Source organism: Budorcas taxicolor, chromosome 5 (genome assembly GCF_023091745.1).
Source record: "Budorcas taxicolor isolate Tak-1 chromosome 5, Takin1.1, whole genome shotgun sequence".
Classification (NCBI taxonomy): domain Eukaryota; kingdom Metazoa; phylum Chordata; class Mammalia; order Artiodactyla; family Bovidae; genus Budorcas; species Budorcas taxicolor.
The window spans coordinates 149,761,851-149,776,685 of NC_068914.1; the positions used below are offsets into that span (position 1 = coordinate 149,761,851).

General features: G+C 51.2%; 1 protein-coding gene across 1 annotated transcript in view; it reads left to right on the forward strand.

The window, feature by feature from the left end:
- Positions 1-1,571: 1,571 nt before the first annotated feature.
- The window catches only part of CRACR2A (calcium release activated channel regulator 2A), a 70,942-nt gene continuing 57,678 nt past the window's right edge, over positions 1,572-14,835 (forward strand). Inside the window, exons 1-3 of the mRNA XM_052641275.1 lie at positions 1,572-1,787; positions 10,021-10,132; positions 12,002-12,185. Of these exons, the coding sequence (XP_052497235.1) occupies positions 1,572-1,787; positions 10,021-10,132; positions 12,002-12,185 (512 nt within the window). The remainder of the gene's footprint in view (positions 1,788-10,020; positions 10,133-12,001; positions 12,186-14,835) is intronic.

Genomic DNA, 14,835 nt, shown 5'->3' on the forward strand with positions numbered 1-14,835 from the left:
AACCCCAGGGACGGGGGAGCCTGGTGGGCTGCCGTCTATGGGGTCACACAGAGTCGGACACGACTGAAGTGACTTAGCAGCAGCAGCAGTTTCATTTAGTTCAAAATGCTTCTTAAATCCCCTTTACATTTCTCCTTTGAGCCATGGGTTTCAGAAGAACATTATGTAGTTTCCACATATTTGGCAATTTTCTAGAGGTCTTTCTGTTGCTGTTCTAATGTAATTCCAATGTGGTCAGAGTACATACTGTGTTTGACTGAATCCTTTTAAATTTGTTGAATCTTGTTTTGTGGACTGGAATATGGACTGTCTTGGTAAATGTTCCATGTTACACTTAAAAGTGTATTCAAATTTTGTTGGGTGGATTTTTCTATTAATGTCAATTAGGTCAAAATAGTTGACAGTTTGGTTCAAGTCTTCTGTATCCTTTCTGATTTCTGTCTCCTTGTTTTATTCATTATCGATAAAGGGATATTGAAATCTGAATGTGGTTGTGGATTTGTCTAGTTCTCTTTGAATTTCTATCCATTCTTATTCTGTGCATTTGCTTTTGGCATCTGTTATTAGGTACATTTGTGTTTAGATTACTTTATCCTATCGATGAATCTTGCCTGGAGAATCCAATGGACAGAGGAGCCTGGCGGGCTATCATCCATGGGGTCGCAAAGAGTCGGACACGACTGAGCAACTGAACACACACATAACTGCGTTTCCAGGCTCCACCTAGGTTTCTTCTTCTTGTGCCATGAACTGAAAATTCTTTCAGCAATGCATGCATGCTACGTGGCTTCAGTCGTGTTCGACTCCGCAACCCATGGATGATAGCCCGCCAGGCTCCTCTGTCCGTGGGATTCTCCAGGCAAGATTCATCAATAGAATAAAGTAATCTAAACACAAACGTACCTAATAACAGATGCCAAAAGCATAGAACAAAAACTGATAGAACTGATAGGATTTTCCAGGCAAGAATACTGGAGTGGGTTGTCATGCCCTCCTCTAGGGGATCTTCCCAGCCCAGGGATTGAACCCAGGTCTCCTGCATTGCAGGCAGATTCTTTACCATCTGAGCTACCAGGGAAGACCCAACCCCAGATATCTTCCTCTACTGCTGGTCACCATGACTGAAATCCCTCCATTCGAGGGTGGGGAAATGTGTAGTGGGATCTTGGTGTGGTGCCTACCTCCAGAGGAACACTGCAGAAATGATAACTGATCTATCAGGATCCGCACTTTTGTTGTTGATTTACATCAACAACATTTGTTGATTCAATTTGTTGATTCAATTCTCTGGCCGCCTCCTTTCAATCTGGAAACATCTATCCCCCACCACCCCCCACCAATCTTCTCTGCTTACTTGGATGGGCCAGCTGGTCTGTTAGTGATCATGGTGCATTTCCCTTGTTATGAGCTCATGATAATTAAGAGAGATGCAGGCACACTGGTAATTGGTTCTCTGCTTCCCTCTCACCAACCCCCACACCCTTCTCTAGTCTCCTTCCATCCTCACCATGCCTCTCTCTCATCTGCCATCTTCAGGTTCTGAAGAGACTCGAAGAAACTGACAGATCCGGATGGCCACCATTGATGGGAGAATGGTCTCCAGACCCCAGGGATCTGGCCAGGGGCACCAGGGGAGCAGGGCCTGCCTGGGCTCCCTGGATGACCTGCCGTGCGAGGGGACTCAGGAGCTGGCACCAGCTCGGCTGGCCATGCTGAGGAGGGCACAGGAATTCTTTCAGACCTGTGACACTGAGGGCAAGGGCTTCATCGCCAGGGCAGATATGCAGGTAAGGGGGCCCTGGGCTGGGCCTGCTCACCGGGAATGCCAAGGGCCTGGGTCTTCCTCTCTTGGGTTGGGACCTGTCTCTTGGGATGTGACGTCTTTAACAGAAAGTGAAAGCGTTAGTCGCTCAGTCATGTCTGACTCTTTGCCACCCCTTGGACTGTAGCCCGCCGGGCTCCTCTGTCCATGGAATTTCCCAGGCAAGAATACTGGAGTGGGTTGCCATTTCCTTCTCCAGGGGATCTTCCCAACCCAAGGATCAATCCCAGGTCTCCTGAATTGCAGGCGGATTCTTTACTGTCTCAGCCACCAGGGACGCCCTTTAACAGAAAAGATGCCGTTAACTCTGTCCTGGAAGGAGACATCGACCCAGACTCTTCTGGGAGCCAGATCTCCTGGGTGCTCTCTTTTTCTGGTCTATACTTGCTGTCTGACTTGGGAGCTGTTTTTTCTGACTCAGTAACTCCCTAGGATTGTGGAAAATAGTGATTGCAATATAAGTTTCTTGAAGACCTTCTGGAACACAGGTGGAAAGGCACTGACTTGTTGCCTTGCAGCACAGCTCTGAGTTGTGCTCAAGCCACTCCCATGAGGTGCTGTGACTCTCAGCTCTGTGGCCGGGTTACTAAACCAAACTCGGATCCACTGTCCCATGCGCCATAAAGCTATCTATCCATGCTGGGTTGTGGGAAAGGAAATGTAGCATTTATTACTGGGTCAGGCAAGGAGCCTAGGACCTTCAAGCTCCCTGAAGGGTTTCAGCAAAGCATCTTTAAAGGCCAGGTTTGGGAGGGAGAGTTCCAGGGTCTGTGATCAGTTTGTGCACAATTCTTGATTGGCTGATGGTGAGAGATCAGAGCGCTATCACAGGGGTTCAGGTGATCAACCCTCGGGCTCCAGGAAGCCCGGGGGCTATGTACTCCTGATCATCAGGTATATGACATCTTCCATTTGGTGGTGGTTTTTATCATCTGTAGAACAACTCAGGCAATGTGCTTCAGATACAATTATCTAGGTCTTTCATGCTAAGTCACTTCAGTCATGTATGACTCTGCGACCCCATGGTCTGTAGCCCGCCAGGCTCCTTGTCTGGATTTTCCAGGTAAGAATACTGGAGTGGGTAGCCTTCGGAGAGGATCTAAAGCAGAGGATGCTGGGGAGGGGTCTGTCCTGGGAAGGCCCCAGAGGGTCCTGCTTGCTTACATCAGCACCAGCAGCCACAGACAGTGTGGCCCGCCCCCAGACAACTCTATTTACTGATACTGAAATGAACATTGTATGTCATTTTCATGTGTCACTAAGTATTATCCTTTTGATGATGTTTTCAACCATTAAAAAATGTAGAAGTCATTCTTAGCTCAGTGGCCATAGGAAAACAGGCGCTGGGTCCCACTTACAGGGCGGGGGCGTGGTTTGCCCACCCCTGGTCTGGAGCCTTCCTGCCGCTAATGTAAAAGTTCTTCCGAGCGTCTTCCTGCAGTCTCTCATGCTGCAGTCGTGGTTTCACCCGCACAAGACTAGAGGAAGCATAGGTTCTGCTGGAACTCTGACAGCATCTCTCCCACCCCTACCAGCCCTCACTTATCTGTCAAGTGCATTTTAGGTGGGGGACACACAGCGGTGTTAAGGGGATGAAGACCCAAGATGGGCAGGTTTTCTTTCTTTCCCCCGTCTTTTTATTTTGTACTGGGGTATAGCCGATGCTGTGGTAGGCTGCTGCCCCAGTGCTCCTGTTCTTTCTCCTGAGTAATGACAGAAAGTCCACTTGCAGCAGGTGAGACGGGCTCCAGATGTCTGACAGGTGCTCAGAGCAGCGGTGGGCAGCCAGCTGGCCCAGCAGGGCAGGACAACAGGTAGAAAGGAGCCAGTCTCGGGGATGGCTGGTTGCCCTGAGCTCAGGCTCCAGGGGCAGACATCCTGCTACTGGACCCTGATCTGCATGGGTGCACAGGGTTTTGGCAGGGATGTGAGGGTCTTCAGCCCTGCCCGTGTCCCCGCCACACCTCACACCCTCCTCCACAAGGAGCCCCACTGTGTGTCCCTTGGGGATCATTCCTGAGACAGCTGGGGTGAAGACTGCTTTGCAGGGAGGGGTCCCTTACAGAAGCAGAGTCGTGGGCTGGAGGGTCCCGAGTGAGAGGCTGAGGGACACCGAAGGGCCAGGCTGGAGAAGGGGTTGAAAGGACCCCTCCAGCTGGGAGAGAGAGCTGGAACTGGATGGGCAGTCTGCAGCCTCATAAACCCTGTTTCCCCATTTTTTTAGAGAAGTCTGTGGGCTTCTCAGGTGGCACTTGTATTAAAGAAACTGCCTGCCAGTGTAGGAGTCACAGGTGATGCGGGTTCAGTCCCTGGGTTGGGAAGATCCCCTGGAGGAGGGCATGGCAACCCACTCAGGTGTTCTTGTCTGGAGAATCCCATGGACAGAGGAGCCTGGAGGGCTGCAGTCCCTGGGGTCGCACAGCCCGGCAGACTGAGAGACTGAGCACCCGAGAGCGGTGTGATGACGTCACCAGTGCCAAGTGCACGCCTCCTGACACCGCCTGCGGCTCCTGGGTTAGCCAAGCTATAAAGAACCACCCAGCAGCCGGCCAACCAGCCAAACCCGGCCGCTCCCCATTTCTGTGAGCGCAGTGTTACTGGACCCCTGCTGGCTCTTTGCATACCCTCCACAGCAGATTCCAAGTTACAGCTCAGACTTTTAGAAGCCGTCACAGAGGTGCACAAAGCCTCAAAGTGGCACCATCCAACTCTTACAGGAGAAGCTAGATGACTCCTCAACTAGGGTAGCAAGGAGACTCTTAAAGAATTTTATGGAAAATTGACCACTTTTAATCCTGAATCTGCAGCTTACTGGCAGTGTGCATTTGTGTGAGTCTCTTAACCCCTATAAGCTGTAGTTGCTCATGTGTGAATTATTTATAACTACCCCCCGACCCGGTGCTAGAAGAGAGTCAGACACCCGTGTTCATGCAGAGCACTTAGCCCCAAGCTGGGACCTGAAATCTCCCTATAAATGCTCACTCTGTGTGTGTGTGTGTGTGTGTGTGTGTGTTTGTGTATGTGTTCGTGGTGGTGGGAAACTTATTTATACCCTGATTCTTAATCCCTAGTGTCCTCCACGTTGTGATGCTTTAAAATTGTGTGTGCCGGTGTGTGCCTGCTAACTCACTTGAGTCGTGTCCGACTCTGTGCGACCCCATGGACTGTAGCCCACCAGGCTCCTCTGTCCATGGGATTCTCCAGGCAAGAATACTGGGCTGGGTTGCCACGTCCTCCTCCAGGGGCTCTTCCTGACTCAGGGATCGAACCCTTGACTCTTACACTCCTGCACTGGCTGGTGGGTTCTTTACCACTAGCGCCAGCTGATAAATCCACTAAAAGTCTCTTAACCATTTCTAAGTGGCTATTTCAGTGCTTTTCAATACATTCAGGTTGTTGTGTAATCATCACTCCCACTCAGCTCCAGAACTCTTCTTATTTTTCAGAATAGGAACTGTCCCCATTAAAGCCTACCTCCTCATCCCCCTCACCTAGCCCCCAGGACTATCCCGCCTTATGTCTCTATGGATACGGCTCCTCTGGGGACCTCATGTAAGTGGAATCATATAGTGTCCATCCTGGTGTGACTGCTGTATTTCACTGAGCAGAATGTCTTCAAGATGCCACGTGGCAGCACTTATCAGAATCTCCTCTCTTTTCAGGGCTGTATAAGATTCCATTGTACCTATTTATCATATTTTGTTTATCCATTTGACCATCAATGGGCACTTCTGTTGCTTCACACCCTTGCCTGTGAACCATGCTGCTGTGATCAGGGATGTACAAATACACTTGGCGGCCTTGCTCTCAGTTCTTTGGGGTGTGTACCCCAAAGCGGGATTGCTGGATCTCAGGCGATTCTATGTGTGGTGTTTGGAGGAGCCCTAGCCTGTTTCCACAGCGGCTGCACTGTCACACTGGGAGGTCAGGTGAGTGTCATCTGTTCTGCCTCCAACGTCAAGAAGGGACATTTCTGCTGGAGAGTGTCCCCTCTGGTCATCTCCAACAGGCATTGATCTCGCTTGTGTCCAGTCTGTGGGAGCAAACGCGGTTATGCTTCTTAGAAGACTTTTGGCCATGTCTAGGGACGTTCTTTTTTTTTTTTTTAATTCTGTTTATTAGTTTATTTATGTTTGGCCGTGCCGGGTCTTTGTTGCTGAGCGGGCTTTTCTCCAGTTGCGGCGAGTGGGGGCTTCTCTCTAGTTCCGGTGTGCGGGCTTCTCATTGCGGTGACTTCTCTTGTTGCTGTTCACCGGTTCCAGGGTGTGTGGGCTACAGGGGTTGCACCACTCAGGCTCAGCAGTGGCAGCGCCCAGGCTCTAGAGCACATACTCAGCAGTCGTGGCACAGGGGCTTAGTTGCTCCTGAGCACGTGGAATCGTCTAGGATCAGGGATCAAACCCACGTCTCCTGCATGGGCAGGCGGATTCTTCACCACTGAGCCGGCAAGGAAGCCCTGGGGACATTCTTGACCGGAGTGACTGGAGAGGGAGATGCTGCTGGCATCTAAAAGCGTTGTCCAGGGATGCTGCTGAGTGTCCTGTAAGACCCAGAGCAGCTCTCTCCCCAACAAAGAATTCTCCATACTGAAATGTCAGTAGTGCAGAGGTTGAGACACCTGTCTAAAGCCAGTCGTCAGCCTGGACCAAGCACCTCAAAGCACCAGGCAGAATCAAGGTAGAGCCCACCTCCAGACCTCACAGTCCTGTTCTGAAGACATTGGCTGTGGCTGGGCTCAACCATAGGGACAGGAGTCTGAACAGGAGACTGTGGGAGAAGAGGAAGACTTCAGTCTGGCCGTAAAGGTGGATCCCTTGTGGTTTTATCCTTTTTTATGAAAGTAAAACTCACTTCATCATTTTAAGAAGCACATTATAGACAGGAGGAAAATAAAGGTACGATTTCCACCCCTCCCTCCAAGTGCCACCCTCCGGGGAAAAACCAGTGTGCAGGGCTGGTATGTGTCCTTCTGAAACTTTTTTTTTTTTTTTCTGTGCACATACACTCAAGTTTTATTCTTTTAAAATGAGATCACAGAACATTGTTCATGTGCAGTTGTTATTCTCTTTGCAAAGTTGACTTCATTTTGTTGGTCTTTTCTTTAGTGAGTGTTTCCTTTATGTGCATTTGAAGCTATGCAAACCTTAGTTTTACACTGCAAGAGACACGTTAGGGGCTGGCGGCCTGGGAGACAGAGGCTCTGTCCTGCTGGGCTGCAGCAGGAGACAGCATTTGTCCCTGGCCCTGGGAGCCTGCCCCCTCAGCACGGCTGTTCTAGGGCCTAGGCTCCTGTTCTAGGGCCTAGTTTATAAGACCTTGCTGAGCATTCCCGGGGGGCTGGTCAGGATCTGGAGTGGGTGGGGTGTCGACCAGAGCTCCGTGAATAGGAGTTCAGGACCGCCTGAGATCACTTGTAGTCATTGATTATTGATTCGCTCATTCAGTAAGTGAACGAGGTGCATATCCCTGGGTTGTCAACATTGGGCCAGATCCTGGGGGCACAGTAGTGAGCAAACATGAGTGGGGCCCCTCTTCCCGGAGCTTCCAGGCCAGAGGAGCAGACATTTATCCACTAATCACATCCATCAGGATGTGAAGTACAAAGTGAGGTTAGACTTGTGAATGAGTGCAATGTGTTTCAGGGAGTCTGGGTCTCTCCTAAGCTGGGGGCTGCCAAGCCTTCCTGGGGAAGTGATGCCAAGAGGCAGGGATTGAGGGTTAACTGGCAGGTGGTGGAGGGAGGCCAGGGTTTGGGAGGTGTGGACTTGTGAAGAGCTGGTTGGGCTGTGGGCTGAGGAAGGAGGGTGACCCTGCCTCCTCCCCAACTCCCTCCATCCTCTGCCTGCCCGTCCAGGTGGAGCTGAAGGGACACAGGCCCTACCCATGAAGCAACATTCTGGAAGGCTGGTATGGGCGGTACTGGCCAGGCAGATTTTGGTGGCAGGGGTGGGATAGAAATGAGACAAGGAAATTAAGGAAGGGGTTCTCAGAGAACCAGTAGCCCACAGCAGAGCCCCTGAAGGAAAAATCACTTTTTTATCCCAGGCTGCCCTCCACTGTGACTTCAGGCAAATCTCCGAGCTTCACAGGTTATCAGCACCATGGAATGAATCATCGCGTCCCTCTTCATTTGGCTGGGCTCCCTTAGTTAAAAATGCAGACAGCGCTAGGTACCCAGGGGACAAGAGCAGAATAAGTTGGTTTTACACAGCTCTGCAGGCCCAGAGACAAAAGATAAATAAGAGGTAATTATGGTTATTAAGACTAAAGGATTTTGCAAGTAGGGCCCATGAAGAAGGGTGAAGAGATCTAGTGTAGGCAGTTTGCCGAGGAGGCTGGAGAAGCCCTTGGTGTCACTCTGCCGGGATGTGAAGACTGAGGATGACTCGGAAGGTGTTAAGATTGTCGTCCTCCCGCCCCTCAGTTTCAGTGACAGCAGGAGGAGGAAGCTGGATTGAGATGGAGACAAGGTGTGGGATTCTGTCATGGGAAGGACTTGTGCTCAGAAGTGCTGTTGGATTCAGAAGTGGTGCCAGAGATGGGGTGCGACCTAGCTTTTCCTGGGTGATGCTAACAAGAGCAAGGGTACCCACCTGTCGGTGGTTAGAGGCAATTTGAGGGCCCCACTGACTCTGAAATTCCTTCCAGCCCATTTCTGGGTCCAGCACGGAGACCACATTTTATTATCTTTTGCATTTTTATTTATTTGTGGCTGTGCTGGTCTTCGTTGCTGTGAGCAGGCTTCCTCTAGTTGCGGCGAGTAGGGGCTACTCTCTAGCTGCGGTGTGTGGCCTTCTCATTTTGCTGGCCTCTCTTGTTGCGGAGCTTGGGCTCTAGGGCATGTGGGCTCTAAAGTGAGGGCTCAGTAGTTGTGATACACAGGCTTACTTGCCCCACAGCACGTGAGATCCTCCTGGACTAGGGATCGAACCCATGTCCCCTGCATTGGCAGATGGATTTTTAACCACCGGACCACCAGGGAAGCCCGAGACCACACTTTAGATATCACATTCAGGCTGAGAGTGGGAGAGAGGCAGATTATCACAAGGAAAGGACTGGAATCTTGGTTTTCAGCCTGCCTCCAGTGGGATGCCTTTAGCTTCAGAAGAAGTTAATGGACTTCCCACTTGCCAGATTGACCCCCCTCCTCGCCCCGTATCCTCTGCCTTTGGCTTTGGCACAGCTGGTTTATGGATTGTTGATAAGCTAGAGATTTTGCTCTTTGCTTGGCAGATGCACTTCCAGAACCTGCACACACAGTCTCACTCCCCTTCCTTTAAAAAAAAACAACCCATTCATATTTAATTCAATGATTCTAAACGGCTCCCACACCATCCTGCCTCCCCACATTGTGATCCATCACCGTCTTCCGTAATGCACGTACCTGCGAAATTAATCTTTATGGCTTATCAGCGAGAGGATTGCGGAGGATCAAGCTGAGTGTCTCTGAAGTTATGTCATGGGCGCTCACAGCTGCCAGCTCTTTCTGACTGTTCAGATGGGTGTGTGCCTTCCCTCGTGCAGCTCCGTGCATTGTCTTCAGCTGTCTGTCACTTCCACAGTAAGAAAATCTGTGCAGCCGTCCCCAGGGGAACAGGAGGAAGGGAGAGGGACAGCTGGGTTCTAATGAACTTCCTTGGGGAGTCACCACTGGGAAGTTTTGATTATTAGGGTGCAAGAGGGTGCTTGCTTCAAGGGTGCAAATAAACCCTAGCCTGGGGCCACTGCGCATCAGGCAGAGGCCAAGGGGAAGCTCAGCTTTGTTCTTCATCTGTCCGTGTCTGCCCTTCCCTCCCTGGGTGATTGGGGCAGCCCAGGACCAGGTCCAGTGACCTTGCACCCCACTGGGCCAGTTTCTCTTTACAACACAAATACTCTTGTCCAGACCTTAAGCCAGTGGCAGTTCATGTTTTTTCAGGAGTAGTTGAGGGCCCACCTGGGAAATCCTATATGTATTAACTTATATATAAATATAGTAAGAAATATACACATATTTACTTATAAATCACCCAGCAAGTTGCCAAACAGATGAGCAGGTACCCAAGAGATGGTGGAGTCCTAATATTCAGAGGAGAAGGAAGGTGAAGCTTCAGAATCCAGCTTCTGGCTTTCATCGGCCGGGGATGGAAGGCGCTGCCGCCCCCAGGCAGCCCTCTGTGATGAGCAGTGTTAACCGCGGCAGTCTGCATTCTTTTCAGAGACTCCATAAGGAGCTGCCCCTCAGCTTGGAGGACCTGGAGGATGTATTTGACGCCCTGGATGCTGATGGCAACGGCTTTCTGACCCCAGAGGAGTTCACCACTGGATTTAGTAAGTTCTGATGGGTGCTGGGGCGCCAGGGTACGGGTCGGCCTAAAGCCATATAAGGGTTTCCCAGGCGGTGCTAGCGGCATAGAAACCGCCTGCCAATCAGGAGACGTAAGAGATGCGGGTTGGATCCCTGGGTCAGGAAGGTCCTCTGGAGGAGGAAATGGCAACCCACTCCAGTATTCTTGCCTGGAGAACCCCATGGACAGAGGAGCCTGGCGGGGGACAGTCCGGGGGATCGCAGAGACTCGGACACTGAGCGGCTGAGCACAGAGCCTCGTAAGGAGCAGCTCTGCTCCATCGTCTCTGAGGCAGCGTGTTGTACACCCTTTCCTGCCTCTGGAAGCTTCCAGATTGTGGGTCATTTGTTCTCTTTTCATGTGCCCTGCATCCCTGCTCACACCACTGCCCCCTTGGTGCCCACCCCCTGGAGAACGGCAAGGAGCGAGCAGAGCAGGTCTGGGGAGAGGCTCGGCGTAAGAGGGGAGCTGAGGCGGGGCTTCCAGCCTGTCTGGGGCCACAGAGAGGGAGGCTACATGGCTCATTGCAACCTGGCTGGCTGAGTCTTCCAGGCTGGGGGGCACTCACTTTCACAGGAATTTGTAAGGGGTTTGAATAGACCAGTTGTTCTCAAAGTGACCAGGAGGGAAAGAACTGAGATCCATGAATGAGATTAAACAAACAAACAAACAGATACACCATCAGATCTGATACTGATCAGTTCAGTTCCGTTCAGTTCAGTCGCTCAGTCGTGTCCGACTCTTTGCGACCCCATGAATCGCAGCACGCCAGGCCTCCCTGTCCATCACCATCTCCCGGAGTTCACTCAGACTCACGTCCATCGAGTCCGTGATGCCATCCAGCCATCTCATCCTGGGTCGTCCCCTTCTCCTCCTGCCCCCAATCCCTCCCAGCATCAGAGTCTTTTCCAATGAGTCAACTCTTTGCATGAGGTGGCCAAAGTACTGGAGCTTCAGCTTTAGCATCATTCCTTCCAAAGAAATCCCAGGGTTGATCTCCTTCAGAATGGACTGGTTGGATCTCCTTGCAGTCCAAGGGACTCTCAAGAGTCTTCTCCAACACCACAGTTCAAAAGCATGAATTCTTTGGCGCTCAGCCTTCTTCACAGTCCAACTCTCACATCCATACATGACCACAGGAAAAACCATAGCCTTGACTAGACGGACCTTAGTCGGCAAAGTAATGTCTCTGCTTTTGAATATACTATCTAGATTGGTCATAACTTTTCTTCCGAGGAGTAAGTGTCTTTTAATTTCATGGCTGCAGTCACCATCTGCAGTGATTTTGGAGCCCAAAAAATAAAGTCTGACACTGTTTCTACTGTTTCCCCATCTATTAGAACAAATACAGGTCAGGTAAATCACCATACATCTGCCTCCTTCCAGGAACCTTGTATTCGCTTAGACATCTCTGATGCGTTTCCTGACCTTCAGAAACTGATGACTGACTTGTAATGTGAAGCACGGTGATGCTGGTGGCCAGGAGGACTGGGTGATAACATGAAGCACAGGGAGCCGGGCTGCTGGAGTGTGATGGGGGGAAGGCCTTAGAGAAGGAATCCAGGAAGAGATCACCTGAAGCCAGCCTTTAAACTTTTGAGAACTACAAGATGCCATCGTACCTGCCATGCACTCTGCCTTTCCCAGGTTCTAGCATCCCTAGCAGAATCTCATCCAAGTAGGAAAGACACAGAATCCAGTGCATGTCATCCAAAGATCTTTGCTCTGAAGGTCTGACCTCCCTTTTCTGTCTCTCGGCTGAACCTCAAGTGATTCCTGGCCACTGAGAAAGTGAAGGTCTTCCTTGGTGAGCATTGCCTAATTCAGACCCTTGTGCCCATGTGTCCCCCAGGTCACTTCTTCTTCAGCCAGAATAACCCAAGTCAGGAAGATGCAGGTACGCAGCTGGCCCAGCTCCAGGAGGAGAAGGTGTATCAGAGCAGAGGGGACGAGGACCTGGGCGACATGGACAAAGATGAAGAAGCCCAGTTCCAGACCCTTATGGACAGACTTGGAGCCCAAAAGGTTTTGGAAGAGTAAGTGGTGACATCGACCTGGGGGAGGGGGCCCAGCCCAGGGACAGCCTCTCCATCTGCCCCCTTCCACCTTAATGCTCATGAAACCCTCAGCCAGGTCCCGGGTCTCTGCTTCCAGCTAGACCAGTGACCCAGGGCAGCCTGCCCTTGGCCATGACCTGGCTGGGTGCTAGGATTTAGGGCTCGGACCTTGCTTTTTGCATTATTTTCATGGGAAACACCCTGATCCCCTGATCTCTCACTCTCTGCTGTTTATACTCAGCACGGTCCTTGGCTTAGTCTCCTTCACTCTAGGGGTGCTCACCGACCGGAGGGTAGTGCCAGGCTTTGAGGGTTTTCAATGAGTCGCACCTGAGGCTTCCTGTCACTGCCTGCTCACCTGCATCTCCACCTCCACCGGGTCCCTGGGTCTGTAGTGCATCCCTTGTGCTTCTGCCAAAGGCACCTTATGTGGACGGGACTGCATGTCCGATCCCTGAGCCAAACCAAACCTGTTCTGGAAGCGAAGGTGGGAGGTGGACCCGTTTTCACCAGCTCATCACTTGGGTGATCAGTAACTCAGCTGAAAATTTTAGATGGTTGCCACTTCAAACCAAACATAATACTCCCATTTTTTTCCTTTTTGGCACAAAGTATTTTGTAAGAAAGAGACACATAAATGTAAGCCCAGGCATTTTCAGTGAAATGATATCAAGGGATGTCGTAACAGGTGGAAACTAGACAGAGGCCTGAAAAATGTGGAATGACTTCTGTCCCCGTTCCTATCATCACCTTTTGCCTCTTCGTGTTGGGGTCTCTGGGTCCTGGGTTGGGAGTGAGTTTCATGAGGGGCGGGAATGTCCTGATGATTGGAGCTGCTGTGTCTGGAGCTTGGAAAGAGGAAGATTATGGAGGAAAAGGATGAAGAGGAAGAAGAGAGTGGTCTTCACACAACGTGTGGGCCAAGACAGCATGTGTAACTCAAAGCATCTTCTAGGTTGTGGCAGAGTTGAGACAGGCTGGCGAGAGTATGGGCAGGTCAGAGGGGACACCAGACCCCACCTCTACAAGGACAAGAGGCCAGAGCCCAGTGACCATACCCATGACCCTGTGAAGCCTTGTCCTGGAGGAGGGGGCAGGAGAGGGCCGTGTGGGGGCCAAGGGACTGTCGTGAAAGCCAGGTGCGTCTCTGTCCACTCATCACTTCCAGGCCAGCCACCTTACAGAGGCTGCGCAGAGGACCTCTGTCAAGGGTCCCGGGCAGGGCTGAGCCCGCATGATGGCTCCTGCAGAAGAGAAGGTTCCAGGGAAGAGTCGAACAGCGGACAAAACCAACACACACAGTAGGGGGCCTGGGGACTTTCCTGGTGGCCCAGTGGATAGGAATCCGCCTGCCAATGCAGGAGACGTGGGTTCGACCCTGGTCTGGAAGATCCCACATGCCTTGGAGCAACTAAGCCTGAGCTCTGGAACCGGTGAGCCGCAACTACTGAGCCTGCATGCTGAGACTACTGATGCCTCCGTGCTGTAAGGGCCCAAGAGCTGCAGCTACTGAAACCAGCAGGCCCCAGAGCCCCTGTACTGCAACCACTGAGCCTGTGTGCCCGAGAGCCCGTGCTGCACAACAGGGGAAGCCTCCGCAAGGAGATCGCGTATCACAACAAAGAGTAACCCTGCTTTCCAAAACCAGAGAAAGCCTGTGCGTGGCAATGAAGACCCAGCACAGCTGAAAATAAATGAATAAAATTATATATATATATATAAATTAAGATGGTGCCCGGGCATTGCAGTTTTCATTAAAGTTAAACACTGTAACATGAAACATGAGGGGGACCATCCAGACCACAGGACCCCAGACGAGGAAGCAGAAGAGGCTGGGAAAATTTCAGAGGTCTTTAAAGATCTCACCAATCAAGATGACATCTTGTTGGTTCGTGTGTTGTTCCAGAAGCAGGGAGATGGATGGACTGACCACCCAGAACCCCTTCTTACCCGCTACCCCTACATCCTTCCAAGAGAGTGACCCTGGCCTGGTCCAGATGTGGCAGGCAGAACACCCGGACTCCCAGCTTTTCTCAGTGCTCCGGCTGGCTGAGTGATTGGGCAGCTGGTCAGCCTTGGCTTATCTTCATCCAAGGTTCAGAGATTTGTTCCTTTTCCAGAAATTTGGGGCTTCCCAGGTGACACAGTGGTAAAGAATCTGCCTGCCAATTCAGAAGAAGCAAGAGACATGGGTTCAGTGTCTGGGTTGGGATGATCCTCTGGAGAAGGAAATGGCAACCCATTCCAGTATTCTTGCCTGAAAAATCCCATGGACAGAGGAGCCTGGGAGGCTACAGCTCATAAGGGCACAAAGAGTTGGACATGACTGAGTAACTGCCCAATACGCAAAAAAAAAAAAAAGAAAAAAAGTGTAACCACAACTAGGTGGTTCAAAGAGCTTTGAAGAGCACCACAAGGTCTGCTAATTTCAGAGGAGGCTCGAGCCCCAATGGCTCACTGCCAGGTTCCAATAGGAACCTGAGGGATGCAGGCAGACAAGCCTTGGCCAGTGAGGTGCATCTTGAGTTTATCAGGCATTTACTTCATGAGGGGCAGCCTGCCTCAGTGATGGAGGGTCACTGTGGTGTCACTCTGAGACCTTTCATCTCAGAACCCTCTGTGCCATCTC